Source organism: Solanum stenotomum, chromosome 2 (assembly GCF_019186545.1).
Source record: "Solanum stenotomum isolate F172 chromosome 2, ASM1918654v1, whole genome shotgun sequence".
NCBI lineage: Eukaryota > Viridiplantae > Streptophyta > Magnoliopsida > Solanales > Solanaceae > Solanum > Solanum stenotomum.
In genome coordinates this window covers 59,831,681-59,846,908 of record NC_064283.1, presented here as the reverse complement: position 1 = coordinate 59,846,908, position 15,228 = coordinate 59,831,681, and the positions used below count along the sequence as shown (strand labels likewise).

The 15,228-nt window shown below is 34.6% G+C and overlaps 4 protein-coding genes across 4 annotated transcripts in view; 1 reads left to right on the top strand and 3 right to left on the bottom strand.

The window, feature by feature from the left end:
• Positions 1 to 31: 31 nt before the first annotated feature.
• LOC125856954 (protein PELPK1-like) lies at positions 32 to 538 on the bottom strand. The gene has a single exon (XM_049536615.1). It carries the CDS (start codon positions 492 to 494, stop codon positions 114 to 116), a length of 381 nt encoding a protein of 126 aa, XP_049392572.1. The 5' UTR covers positions 495 to 538; the 3' UTR covers positions 32 to 113.
• Positions 539 to 1,191: 653 nt separating this feature from the next.
• LOC125856959 (protein PELPK1-like) lies at positions 1,192 to 1,834 on the top strand. The gene has a single exon (XM_049536619.1). The coding sequence runs from the start codon at positions 1,256 to 1,258 to the stop codon at positions 1,628 to 1,630; it is 375 nt and encodes a 124-aa protein (XP_049392576.1). The 5' UTR covers positions 1,192 to 1,255; the 3' UTR covers positions 1,631 to 1,834.
• Positions 1,835 to 2,476: 642 nt separating this feature from the next.
• The window catches only part of LOC125856905 (receptor-like cytosolic serine/threonine-protein kinase RBK1), a 60,447-nt gene continuing 47,695 nt past the window's right edge, over positions 2,477 to 15,228 (bottom strand). The window contains exon 9 of the mRNA XM_049536563.1: positions 2,477 to 2,489. The gene's annotated coding sequence lies outside the window, so the exon portion shown is untranslated. The remainder of the gene's footprint in view (positions 2,490 to 15,228) is intronic.
• On the bottom strand, positions 12,823 to 13,318 carry LOC125856966 (protein PELPK2-like). The gene has a single exon (XM_049536630.1). The coding sequence runs from the start codon at positions 13,235 to 13,237 to the stop codon at positions 12,902 to 12,904; it is 336 nt and encodes a 111-aa protein (XP_049392587.1). The 5' UTR covers positions 13,238 to 13,318; the 3' UTR covers positions 12,823 to 12,901.

Sequence of the window (15,228 nt, the reverse complement as noted above, 5' to 3'; positions counted from 1 at the left end):
TATATAGAGTACAAATGATAAGATGCGGCATTACAAATGAAAAAAGAACAGGAAAAACATCAAATGGTAGAGACCAATGTGGTAAGAAAGGTAAAATGTGGGAAATCGCGAGGTTAGTTGGATGGAGGAGGTGAAAGTGTTGGAATTGTGGGAATGTTCGGAAGTGATGGCATGTTAGGAAGAGGAATATTGGCAGGCATTGGAGGCAGAGTCATTTTCGGGACAGAGGGCAACGTAGGCAAAGATGGCAATGGTGTACTAGCTGTTGGAAGTGTTGGCAAAGATGTAATGCTTGGCAATGGTGGCAATGTGGCTGCTGTTGGCAAATTGGGAATAGTGGGAAATTGTGGCATTGTTGGCTGAGGCAACGAGGGGATCGTTGGCAAGTTTGGAAGTTGCAGAAGGCTACGAGCAGCATGACTTGTGGTGATGCTTGATAAGGAAAATAATGCTATGATCACGAATAGGATTGAGCAATTGCTAGAAGGCGCCATTGTTGTATAATTTGCTAGATGACTTTGTTTTACAAGGAAATTATGTTGTGTTTTGACTTGATTTGAGTTTAATCATCTCTATAGGGTTTATATAGTGGAAGTTCTTTAGGACTATATGCAATAATTGGATGAGATGTTAGGTGTTAGTTAACCTTCTTGAATGTTGGTTTGAGGAAATACTTATCCGTACCAGATGTTTATACCTAACTAAACAATAAACCTTAGGAATCAACAATTGTCAAAGAAAAAAGCATATCACCTAACCATAGTTAAATGTTAAAAAAGTGTATATGCAAGACATATATCTTACATTCATTGGTTTTGTGTAAACATCCAGTGCGGATAGACTTTCACTCAACAACGATCTGTCCATGTGAAAAAAGACTCTTCCCTTAACTTGGTTTCCTTGTTGATTGTTTAACCAAATGTGTTTGAACTTCAAAATATTGTTGAGCAGATTAGTTATTTGAGCATTTAATTATTAGGCTAGCAAACATATTTCCTAAGTAGTTGAACAACATTAGAAGGATCAATAGACAACAGTCCTATTAGAAGACACTAGTCTTAGCAAAATTAAAAACAAACAATAGAGTTGTTATGCTTTCACACCAAACATCTCATACACCAATATTGTTAGTTTTTCAACAACTTTCCCAAATATATACCCCTTTAGAAAATGATCAAACTCACTCAAATTTCCAACTTATATCCTTAACTTCATTTCCCAAAAACACAAAGCAATCTTGCAAATTACAACAAATATGGCTGCTTCAAGCAACTGCTCAACCAGCCTCTTGTTGATCGTAGCATTATTGTCCTTATCAAACATATCGACAAGTCATGCTGCTCGTGGCCTACTGCAACTTCCCAACTTGCCTACGATCCCGTCATTGCCTCAACCAACAATGCCACAATTGCCAAATATTCCAAATTTGCCCGCAACATTGCCACCATTGCCAAGTGTAACATCTCTGCCAACACTTCCAACAGCTAATTCACCTTTACCTTCTTTGCCTACATTGCCCTCTGTCCCGAAATTGACTCTGCCTCCAATGCCCGCGAATCCTCTGCCCAACATGCCATCACTTCCCAAAATTCCAACCATTCCAACACTTTCACCTCCTCCATCTAAATAATCTTGCAGCTTCCAACCGCGTGATTTTATCTTTCTTACCATTCTTGTCTCCACCGCGTTTTTTGTTTGTTTGTAATTTTGATCTTTTATGTGATTCTCGATGTACTGTATCATTTACACTTCTGAGGGCTATACATTGATTGTTATTTGTGTTAATCCAATGCAGTGTCTATTACTGATTCATATATGTTATTTGTCCAATATATTTTCCTGATACGCGAAGATCAACTACATACATTTTTATGAAAAAATTTATCATAACCGTTTTTCCGCGTGCAATCAGATAGAATTTCATTTAGAGAACTAGCAGTGATTATACTACTGAGAAAAGGGTTAAATAAATTATGTGAATTTCATTTAAATATGCTAATGTTTCGTAATTTTTTTTAAAAAGGCAAATGTTTTGTAGTGACATATGCCAAAGACGAACAACTTGTGTTGATTTATAGATGAGAGAATCCATCAAATGGGGTGGCTAAAATGCTCCAACATTTCTTGAAAATTCAGCACAATAAGAAGGAAGAATAATGACAATAATTAATCTTAGTCGATGATGACACTTTTCCTGGACAATTTCGACTAGTTGTTGCAATATTATGACCTCTTTGGGCAACTCAAATGCTCGTCAAGCCAGAGGCTGATAGAGATGCCTGGTTACAGGTTCACGTGTACACAATAGCTTTTGCCCAAATCTCGAATAAAATGCATAAGTACCCCCAGCCTATGCCCAAAATCCCTGAGACACACCTAACCTTTACTAAGGTCCTATTACCCCCCGAACTTATTTTATATATAATTTTCTACCCCTTTTGGGCCTACGTAGCACTATTTTGTGGGCCCAACGTGTGTTTGACAAAATTTTCAACGATATTGCCACGTAAGCCGAAAAGGAGTAGAAAATTATATATAAAATAAGTTCGGGGGGGGGGGGGAATAGGACCTTAGCGAAGGTTAGGTGTGTCTCAGTGATTTTGGGCATAGGCTGGGGGGTACTTATGCATTTTCCCTTTAAAAATCTATTAAACTATGTGTTGACACCCAATTTTGGACCTCCATAATATAAATTAATCATCGAGCTTCCTAAATTCCAAACGATTTGAAATAATTGACTTTATAAAATTCAAAATGTGTTACAAGTCATTGTAAGTAATTTTATCATTTTTATAAATTGTAAAATAATAAATATGATATTTTATATAATTATGTGTCTAATTAGTATATTTTATGAATGTTTGAAAATTGTCTCAAAAAGATTTTAGTTTTATTTAAATATTTGGTTATTTAGTTTAATTAATTAATAGCTTATATTTTGAGTTAATTAGTTTATAATTAAGTTAATTATTTTAACTTGTTAAGATTAAGAAGCTCGTTAGTTAATTATATCAATTCGTCTTATTTAATTATTAGCCGAGCTTATCCTAATTGACTAAGTTTGGCTACATCTTTAATCTCCAATTGACTATAATTTAAATTCATATGGCCAAAGCTCAAATTCAACTCTAGCCTATTTATTTTAGGAAAAATTACTTAAATACACAATACTTCTTTACCTATTTTCAATATTTCCCTACTCTTTTACTAAAATACAAAAATCCCTTATTTTCCCCCAATTCAACTTAACCGAATACTTTATTAGTTTAGGTATCCGCCCGTTATTAATTAAAGTATCTGCGCTGCTATATTATGCATCCGCCCGTTAATTAAGTATCCGTGCTGCTAACAATTTAATAATTTAAGTATCTGCTCGTTATTAATTAAAGTATCCGCGCTGCTATATTAAGTATCCACATTGCTATATTATGTATCCGAAAAACACTAAAAAAAAGGGATTTTTGGTAATTAATGAAAGAGTAGGGAAAGGAAGTAATTTCTTTCTTATACTATGTCATTTGCCTAATTTTTACATTAGGACAAATTACTTAAGTACACAACATTACTTTACCTATTCTCAATATTTCCCTACTCTTTTACTAAAATACAAAAATCCCTTATTTTCCCCCAATTCAACTTAACCGGATACTTTATTAGTTTAAGTATCCGCTCGTTATTAATTAAAGTATCCACGCTACTATATTATGCATCCGTCTGTTAATTTAAGTATCCGCCCGTTATTAATTAAAGTATCCGTGCCAACAACTTAATAATTTAAGTATCCGCCCTTTATTAATTAAAGTATCCGCACTGCTATATTATGTATCCGAAAGACACTAAAAAAAGAGATTTTTGGTAATTAATGAAAGAGTAGGGATAGGAAGCAATTTCCTTCTTATACTATGTGATTTGCCTAATTTTTCATTTCAGCAGCACACCAAGAGCCCAATACCCATTCCCAATTGTCAGCCCAATCTTTCAGCAACAACTTAATACCATCTAAAGCCCAATTTCTTTATTGTATAAATTATAGGAACCACATGTTATAAGTACTAAATAACATCCTATCCCTTCTAGTTTTCTATTTACCAAAAATCCCTTAAAAATGATGTTTGCGGGATACATAGCGTTGTGCACGTGATACATTAGGTTTGATACATTCCACATAGCGGGATACATAGTGTTGTGCACGGGATACATTAGGTTTGATATATTCCACATAGCGGAATACATAGCGTTGTGCACGGGATACATAGTGTTTGATACATTCCAAATAGCGGGATACATAGCGTTGTGCACGAGATACATGCGGGATACATAGGTAAATAAGGGATTTTTGAAAATTTTGAAATAAGTAGGGATAAATGGATATTAAGGTAAGTAAATGAGTGTAGTTAAGTAATTTGTCATTCTTTATTTCTCCCTAGTCCAAACCCACTCCAAAACAGTACCCCCAACCCCTGCACTCACGTCTTCTTCCTCAATACAATGAGCAGAACCCAAAAAATCAGAGAAAGAGTCCGCGAAATTCAAATCAAATCCGAATCGCGGACTAGCAGCCCAGCTCACTCGCGCGTGTCTAGTCCTCCGTCTCTCCCGTGTCCTCTCTATTTTAAAAAATCGTCCTTCAACATCCAGGTGTCTCAATCGTGTTGCTCCTTTGTCCTTGCTCTTCAAATCAACGATCCTCCACTCGATTCCGTTGGAAAGTCGAACTAATTCGAGCTGGCAAAATTTGAATTTCAAATTTAAAACATCATCCAAATCTGCCCGTTTTTCCCTTTATCAATTCCATTCTCTCTCTATAAAATGGCCCCATTCTTCTACATTGAAAAAGGCGGGGAAGTGAGCTAGGATTGGGGACGAAAAATACAAATATCAAAGCCAAAATCGAGGCAAGAATAGCATGGTTGTGAATCAGTCGATTTATTTTTAGACCCTCTTTTCGGAAGCTTTCTTCAAAGCTTTGCCGGAATCCATCGTAGCTCCGTCGGAGAAGTGGAAGTTGCCTGCTCTCTTGCTCGTTGGTCCCAGATTTGCTGCCCAAAAAGAGGTAAACTTATCTTATCATTTATGTTTAGTTTCAGTCTTCTTTATGGATTTCGGTTTATGTGTCCTTAAAAGAGTATTGTGGATTGATGGGTCTTAGTTAGAAATCGTTTCTTCTGCTCTATTTACCGTTGATATGTTCATTATGAAATCTCTTTGCTTCCTCTATTGTTGAGAATGTAAAGTATACAGTAAAGTTAGTTAGCAGTGTACAGTAAAGTTAGTTATGAACAATAGAGTTAGTTAAAAGGATCAGTTAGTTAGAATTAGTTAGGGGTCAAGTTGTTGATTAGTTAATTCATACAATATTAGTTGCTTAGTGATTGTGTATATATACAGATACATTGTAATACTCACTTCTTCAATTCACATTCAATGAGAGATAATTTTCATGTTACTCTTCTAGATTCTTCTTCTCTTCTCTCTTCTTCTCTCATCTTCTCTCATGTGAGTTGGAGCTCCATCAATGGAGGAGCTTGATTGATCAGTAACAAGTTGTGCTAATTTCATCATGGTATTAAAGCACAGGGAATTGCTCTTGTCTTCTTTTCGTTTCCAATTCGATCTGTGAGCTTCGTTTTCTTTTATATGAATTTTTCGTTTGATCTGGTTGTTCTCGACTCGATCTTCGATCTGTCAATTTCGTTTTCCTTTTATGTGAACTCTGTTTGATCTGGTTGTTCCCGACTTGATCTTCTTCCCAATTTTCAATTCACCATGGTCGATTCTTCAGATGATTCCATTCCAAATGCTTCTGCATCCACTGTTAGGGTAGAAATCCCTAGTCCTTTCTACTTGCATCCATCTGAGAATGTGAGTTCATCCCTATTACCTGCAGTTTTCGATGGAACTGGTTACAGATCCTGGAGAAGAGCAGTTCTCAGGGTTTTATCTGTTAAGAGCAAAACAGGATTCATTAATGGGATGGTTGTGAGACCTGATCCTACTGATCCTAGCTTTCAGCAATGGGAAAGGTGTGATGATATGGTCACATCTATCCTGAACTCCTTGTCACCAGATTTGCGTGATAGTCTGCAGTATGTCAATAATGCTCAGGAACTTTGGGGAGAACTAGAAGAAAGGTACGATCAAACCAATGGTTGTAAGTTGTACCAGCTTCAAAAGGAGATCAATGACCTTGTCCAAGGCACTCTGGATATCACTGGTTACTACACTAAAATGAAGAAACTCTGGGAAGAAATGAGCACTATTGATATCAGCTCTCAGTGCAATTGTGTGTGCACTTGTGGTGATAAAACAAAATTGGTTAAGGCTGAACAAGATCACAGGCTTATACACTTTCTAATGGGTTTAAATGAGATGTATACTGCAGTCCGAGGCAACATTCTCATGATGAATACTCTACCAAGTATGGCCCAGGCTTTTGCCATCTTGTCCCAAGAAGAGAAGTAAAGGGAGGTAAAGCCTCATAATCATACAGCCTTGGATTCTACCTCTCTCAATGCCTATGGACAGACACCCAGCAGGGGATTCAGGACAAACTACAGTCCATCTAGAGGAGGTGTTAGAGGCAATTCTAGTACTAGCAGGGCTTCTTTGTTCTGTGACTATTGTAAGAAATCAGGACACACGAAGGATAGATGTTACAAGCTTCATGGATACCCATCCAATCCAAATCCAAGGTTCCAAAAGGGAAAAGGCACAGGTTCTACAGCAACTGTGTGTGCCCCTGATATGAATGGAGTTCAATCTAAAGAGAAATCTGAAGTAAGGAGACAAATGCCATTGAACCTGTCCAAAGATCAATATGAACAGGGAACTCTGCAAGTTGGAAATGGAGCCTCAAATTCAGACAACTCAAACAACATACTGAATGGAGTTGTGAACCTGGCAGGTATACTTACCTGTTATTCCTCTATAACTGATATATGTGATCTTTCTTGTAAATGCGTTAAGTTGACTACTGGCTCTTGGATCATAGACTTAGGAGCATCACACCACATGAACTATGATAAAACCACACTCAGAAACATTAAATCACTTCCATATCCTTTCCTAATCTCGCTACCTAATGGTTATAAGGTTAAAGTGACTGAAATTGGTGATGTTTGTTTGAATCTAGCATTGACTCTAAGAAAAGTATTGTTTGTGCCTAGCTTCAAGTTTAATCTCATTTCTGTTCATTGTTTAGCACTACAACTCAATGGTGTAGTCAGTTTTGATAAATTTTCTTGTTTACTGCAAGGCCTTCTCTGAAGAGCCCTCTGGAACTTGGTAAAGCCAAGAATGGATTGTACTTCCTGTGTAGCAAATGCCACAACTGTTATCCATCTGCTGAGAACAAACCACCAAGATTACCACACTTCAATTGTCATCTTGTCCCTTCTTTAGACAACATTGATAAAATTTCAAATTCAAAAGTGTACACTTCATCTTCTGTAAAACACTCTCCTATAAATAAAGAAGATTGTATTGTGGCTTCTTCTTCTTGTCTTTCTGATGCTTGTCCTTCATTTGCAAATATCTCTAATCACATTCATGATGATGAACTTTTATGGCATGGTAGATTAGGACATGTACCTTTTGTAAAAATGAAAAACATTTCAACCATACCTATGAAATTTTCTCTCAGACAACCTTTTTCCTGCACAATATGCCCTATGGCCAGGCAAACGAGGATGCCATTTCCGGAAAGAACTACTACTACCATCAAAGTGTTTGAGTTACTACATATTGATTTGTGGGGACCCTACCATATTCCCACACATGATGGCTATCACTATTTTCTCACTATGGTAGATGACCACAGTAGGTCCACTTGGACACAATTGCTAAGATGTAAAAGTAATGCCCTCCAAACCATAAAAGCTTTCATATCCCTTATAGAAAATCAATTCCAAACCAAGTTGAAAGCCATAAGATCTGATAATGGGTTAGAGTTCACTTCAGCTAAGGCCACATGTTTCTTTCAAACCAAGGGTATTATACACCAAAGAACTTGTCCTTATACACCTCAACAAAATAGTGTGGTTGAAAGAAAACACAAGTACCTCTTAGAAACAGCAAGAGCACTTTTATTTCAGTCAAAATTACCTATGAGGTACTGGGGGGAATGTGTACTGACTGCTACATACCTAATTAATAGATTACCCACTCAACAACTTCACAACAAGACTCCATATGAAATATTATACCAAAAACAGTCCACATATTCTCACCTTAAAAGTTTTGTTGTCTTTGTTTTCCCACTATCTTGAAAACTCACAAGGATAAGTTTGAACCAAGAACCACACCCCATATTTTTGTTGGCTACCCATTTAATACAAAAGGTTACAAAGTTTTGAGTCTGGCTACCAAGAGAGTTCATATATCTAGAGATGTGACTTTCATGAAAATGTTTTTCCTTTTGCTATTGCCCCTGATGGTTCTAGTTTCAATTCCATTGCACAAATGTTTATTCATGCCACTAACATGACTTGTATGCCTGGCCAAATGAACACTTTTACTGATGATGATATGCTGGACATTCTCACACCACATGAGGTCACTAATAATCAAACAATCAGTAACAGAAATATAAATGTAATACCATCTGCTGTACAACCTGAACCTACAAATAACCTGCCTAGTCCTAATATTTCCAATGATACTTTGCCAGCACCAAGAAGAACCACCAGGCCCATTCATACTCCTACTTACCTAAAAGAATATAACTACACCTTGCCTAAGCTACACTCCCTCACCTCTTTTATGTCTCATGAACCTATTTGCTTCACAAGTCTATGTTCTGATAGCCAACAGTTAGTGACAACTATTTCACATGATTGTAAGCCTACTTCATTTGAAGAGGCAATACTGTACCCTACCTGGCAACAGGCCATGACACAGGAGTTTGAAGCTTTATATGCCAATGACACTTGGGAGATGGTTATGTTACCTGATGGGAAGAAAGCTATTGGATGCAAGTGGGTGTACAAGATCAAGCACAAAGCTGATAGTAGTGTGGAGAGATTTAAGGCCAAATTGGTGGTCAAAGGCTATACACAACAAGCTGGGGTAGATTACACTGAAACCTTCTCACCTGTGGTTAAAATGACCACGGTTAGGACCCTAATTTCTTTGGCTGTCAAGAAGGATTGGAACTTGTATCAATTAGATGTCAACAACGCATTCTTGCATGGTGATTTACATGAGGAATCGTATATGGTAGCCCCACAAGGCCTTGCAGTAGGTGATGACAACATGGTGTGCAGACTGAAAAAATCATTATATGGACTGAAACAGGCTAGCAGACAATGGTATGAGAAATTGGAAAATAGTCTTTGTTCAAAAGGGCACCAACACTCTGACAGTGATTACTCATTGTTTTATAAAAGAAAGGGATGCTCTTTGGTTTTTGTTGTTGTATATGTGGATGATATCATCCTAACAGGGACTGATGTAGATGAGATCAACTCCTTAAATGCCTTCCTAAATGATCAATTCAAGATAAAAGACTTGGGCAGATTACACTACTTTCTAGGACTAGAGATCCTATACAGGCATGATAGTGTTCTAATCTCACAAAGGAAATTTACTTCTGACCTCTTGAAGGAATTTGATGTATTGAATTACAAAACTGCTACATCTCCTCTTGATTGTACTGAGAAGTTGACAGCCACATATGGCAAAATCTTATCTGATCCCACTCAATATAGAAAGTTGATTGGCAAGTTGAACTTTCTAACTAATATTAGAATGGACATAGCTTATAGTGTGCAACACTTGAGCCAATTCATGCAATCCCCCAGAGAACCACATTTGAAAGCAGCCTACCATGTACTCAGATATTTGAAACAGGATCCTACATTGGGGATTTTCATCTCAAACAAGCCTGATTTTGTCATCAGTGCTCTTTGTGATTCTGATTGGGCTGCTTGCCCTGACTCCAGGAAATCTGTTAGTGGATATTTGGTGCTTATGGGTGATAGCCCTATCAGTTGGAAGTCTAAGAAACAAGCCACAGTGTCCCTATCGTCTGCTGAAGCTGAATATATAGTTGTGCGACAAGTTGTGGGAGAATTAGTGTGGCTTGAGAGATTGCTTGGTGAACTGACAGTCCAATCCTCCTTGCCTATACATGTACATTCTGACAGTCCATATTGCCTTGAATCCAGTTTTCCATGAGAGAACAAAACACATAGAGATTGATTGTCATTTTGTTAGGAGTAAGCTTCAACAAGGCTTGATCACACTCCATCATATCTCCACTGATTCACAGTTGGCAGACATCTTCACCAAAGTACTGACTGGGGTCAAACATACTACTCTATTGCACAAGTTGTCTGTAATTACCTCACCTCCAACTTGAGGGGGGGTGTTGAGAATATAAAGTATACAGTAAAGTTAGTTAGCAGTGTACAGTAAAGTTAGTTATGAACAGTAGAGTTAGTTAAAAGGATCAGTTAGTTAGAATTAGTTAGGGGTCAAGTTGTTGATTAGTTAATTCATACAATATTAGTTGCTTAGTGATTGTGTATATATACAGATACATTGTAATACTTACTTCAATTCACATTCAATGAGAGATAATTTTCATGTTACTCTTCTAGATTCTTCTTCTCTTCTCTCTTCTTCTCTCATGTGAGTTGGAGCTCCATCAATGGAGGAGCTTGATTGATCAGTAACAAGTTGTGCTGATTTCATCATCTATCTTATCTTTATTGAATGTTGAATATGTGAAGTCTTAGGATGTTGAAGTAGTTATCTTAGCATGTCTTTAGGCTGAATACATAATGAATGGATTTCGACATGAACTTGACTGCTGTTTGTTTCTTACTGGTGTTAAAATGCTCTTATATGAGATTTTTAGATGTCTTTAATTCCCACCCCGATTCCTTGTGGTACATAGTCATGTGATTCATCACCTTGTGCATTTGTTCTCGCTCTTTAGTTTGTTTTAGATCATAGTCTGCTTCCGGTTCATTCCCGTTTAAGTTTTAATTCGTCTAGGCTTGACTTACTCATTGATTTGCTCTATTTTCAAGCTATCTTCTTGCTAGTGTTGTTTCTTTTCTAGCTATGCATTAATGTGATCAATCGGACTTATGCTTTGTCCAAATCTCCTTGTTAATTTATTTTAATTTCTTCAAGCAATGAACATGATCTTTGAAATGTTCCAATTCTTTTTCTGTTGTCATTTCTTACTTGAAGTTAGTTGTTTTAATCAAAAGATAATGCTACCAATTTTATATTGAATTTTTTCTTTACTAGTTTTGCATGTTCCTTCCTTGCCTTAGCTTAAATTTTGAAAAAGTGTATTAATAACTTGATTTCAATTTTAGCTTGTGTTTAACATCTACAAATGTTTGTTGCCCACCGTCCTTGATTTATAGACCCGTCTTTTATGATTATGTTATTGAATAATCAAAGTTTAAATTATCCTATCTTAATTAAATCTCATGAGAGATTTTTTTCGTCTTCTTTAGGATATCTAATGTAGGAAACAGTGGTATACTTGTTCTAGTTAAACTTTCCATAATAAGAGAATAAGTTGTTGCTTATGTATGTTTTTTTTAATTTGTTTATGTTGCATGTGACATCAATTGGGTCCAAACTTGGACTCTATGTCGGCATTTCCGAATTTGATTAAAAACTCATCATCTGTTGAGTCATCCTTCACCAAAACAGCAGCAAGTGTGGGGCTGGAAAGGAGATTGCAAGCCTCGAAAAGTCAAATGGACTTTATACATTATTATATACAATGATATACATCCCGTATACACTTAGTATACACGGTATACAGGTCTAAAATGCAGCAAAGTATAGGCTGAAGGCAGATATGCAGGTTTCGGAAGCAAAAAAAGCAGAAAAATAGGCTGTATACATTCGATATACACGGATATACATCGGATATATACAAACACGGGTTTAGGATTAAATCCCAAAATTCCAGCGAATTTGGCTCAAATGGAGGCCCAAATTCAATTTCTCCCTTACTCTTTAATTATTTAATTGCAATTATTTATTGTTTGTTGTTTAACTCCAACTTTATATTTGTTAATTAACTTAATTAAATCCCCAAAAGATGAACCATATTCCTTACGTTAGTATATTTTCATAAAATTTCATTTTTATCAACTCTCGTACTATTATTGAGAACTTTTACTTAATCTTCGATTAATTTAAGAGATTCAAATAAAAAAAAAATTCTAATTAATCTAGATTTACCAAAATTCTAATTGCTCGCAAATTATTTTGAATATTTCAATTAAGATTCATTTTTCTTTGAAAAAAAATTAAAATTAAAAATTACTCTTTTTAACTATTTTCTCAAAGTTGACCAAATATTGTAAATTATTATTTTTCATGCTAAATCATTTTCTCAAAATTAGTCAAAATAATTTTTAGTCAAATTGCTGGTCAACCACAAGTTAGCGGGCATTCCGAGGGCCTAACACCTTCTCGGAATGTACATTGAACTCGAACCCTTTTCAATTGATTTTATCTGTTTAAATCTTTTGAAAATCTTAAAGTTTTTTTCTTGATTTTTACTAAAAAATTAAGTGGCGACTCTGATATTTGGAAATTCGATTACTCTTAAATCATAAATTTAATCGATTTTTCGAAAACTCAGTCATTTTTCTTTTATTTATATTTTCGAGTAAAACACTATGAACTCGGTTATTATGGTAGTGTTAACTCAAGGTCACAACCGTACGAATTTATGGACAAATACACATGAATCAGTAATAGACACTACGTTGGATTAACATAAATCAATATATATCACTCAGAATAGTACAAATGATACAATACATCGTCGATAAGATTAAAATTACAAAATAAAAAACACACGGTAGAGACCAATAGGATAAAATAGGTAAAAATCACACAGTTGGAAGCCGAAAGATTAGTTGGATGGAGGAGGTGAAAGTGTTGGAATAGTTGGGATTGCAGGCATGTTGGGAAGTGAAGGCATAGAAGGCATTGGTGGCAGAGTCATTTTCGGAATAGAAGGCAATGTGGGCAAAGATGGTAATGGTGTTGCTATTGGAAGTGTTGGCAATGCTGCAGGAAATTTGGGAATATTAGGCAATTGTGGCATTGTTGGTTTAGGCAACGAGGGGATTGTAGGCAAATTGGGAAGTTGTAGTAGGCTACGACCAGCATGACTTGTGGTGATGCTTGATAAGGATAATAATGCTATGATCGCGAAGAGGATTGAGCAATTGCTATAAGCAGCCATTGTGTCGATAATTTGAACGAATTACTATTTTTTTTCCGCAAAAATTATGTTAGTAATAGAAGTTGCAAGTTCTGTTTTAGTTTGAGTGAGTTTGATCATTTTACTAAAGGGGTATATATAGGGAAATTAGAAGGATTATATGACAACTCTATTAATTTGTTAGTTCAATTTCCTAAATATTAGTTAATTAAGGAAAATACACAAACTTTTTGAGTCAATAATCTTATGGAAGTAGTTATATATAGATGAAGTTTGGATCAACCATATTTGATGAACTATTAATTAATACAACAATAAGAGAAATCAGTTTTTACTACTTCCCTGTTTCAATTTATGTGACTGAACTAGGGTTATTCAGACGAATGCCCCTATTTTGGATGATCTTTTATTTTCCCCCCTTAAATTTGTGGTCTTTCAATCATATCATATCATATATATTATTATAAGTGGGAAGCTCTCAAGTTAAAAGTTGAATTACAAAAATACCCTTCAACTAAAAAAAGAGATTTTTTAATAAATGGTTGTAATATAATTCTATACTTATTAAGCTTTAATTGTTTTGTATAATAAAATAATAAATAGAAAATAAAAAGAATCAAAGAGACAACGATCAGATCATATTTTTTGATACTTAAAAACTTTTGGTTTTTTTGTGTTAGGAAAATAAAACCCTTTCCTTTCTTCATTTACATTTTTTTTAAAAAAATAGACCAATAACTCTCTAAATTATCTAACCTTTCCTCTTACCCAATACCAAAAACTGTTTAAATTATCTAATCTTTCCTCTTCCCCAATTTATTACTCAATTAAATCTTAAGTTAATACTCTATATAATTATATATATTGAATGAAGATGAAAGCACTTCCTGAATATACCGTTTCATATTCCTTTTTTGTGCACTTAATATAATTTATATAAATGCAATTATCATATAAGGTAATAGGGCTGCTTCACTTCAGTTGCAACGTAATATTATGATATATTTTTTTCCCTCATTTTATTTTCATTGTTTTAATTTATTTTTTTCTGTTTCATGTCTGATGTAGTGTATTTCTTTGCTTATAACAGGACATTTAGGTGAATACTTTTTCTTCCATATTATTCTCATTTGTAAATCATAAGGTATGTGCGTTTATAATTCATCCCTGATTTTTTAATAATATAGGTGCTTTCTTCGTTTGATTTTTTTTTTTTACTGTTTATGGGGTTTCATAATTGGAGTGGTAGTTCCTTCAAATAAATATTAATAAAAGACATTCCAAATATCGTGAAAAAGACATATTTAGAGTTGATTTATATTGTAAGCACATTTGAATTTTGCATATGATTGTTGTAGTCCTCCTTTCTCATTTTCCAATTTTCGATTTCACTCTTAAAAATATAACAATGATTTATTTCCTAATGTAATCACCATTCCTTTGCCTTCTTTTTTCATATAGAAGTGATAGTCAATTCATGATTTAAAAAAATGAACTACAAATAGTTAATTTAATTTGTAGTTTTAGTGATAAAGTTTGGTTATTTTTTAGAGTGTGCAATTTATTTTCACCAATATAAATTAATTACATATACAATGTAAATTACCTTGGTTATTATTAATTATTTCTATTTTCCATCTTCCTATGTATTAACTTTTCTAATAATCTATTTATCTCCCTTTGCCTCAAAACATTGTTATCAAATATATATGTTAACGATATTATTTTGTTTCTTTTGTTTTCTACTCTTTACCAAGCTACCATATAATAATTTTGAATTAGGCAATGGATACACGTACCTATAATAATTTTGAATTAGGCAATGGATACACGTACCTATAATAATTATGATTTATATACATCAATTAGATATTTGAGCAATTATTATTTTTATCACTAATAATAACTATTTTTTTTTAGGTGTACACCAAAAAATTGATAATAATCCACTAGCTATCATAAGAAAGGTATGTGTTGATCGAATTTATGTGTAATTTTTACAAAACACAATT

Bases quoted from the DNA above. Each gene is read 5' to 3' on its own strand.
- LOC125856966 (XM_049536630.1), bottom strand. From the start codon at position 13,237: ATGGCTGCTTATAGCAATTGCTCAATCCTCTTCGCGATCATAGCATTA.
- LOC125856954 (XM_049536615.1), bottom strand. From the start codon at position 494: ATGGCGCCTTCTAGCAATTGCTCAATCCTATTCGTGATCATAGCATTA.
- LOC125856959 (XM_049536619.1), top strand. From the start codon at position 1,256: ATGGCTGCTTCAAGCAACTGCTCAACCAGCCTCTTGTTGATCGTAGCA.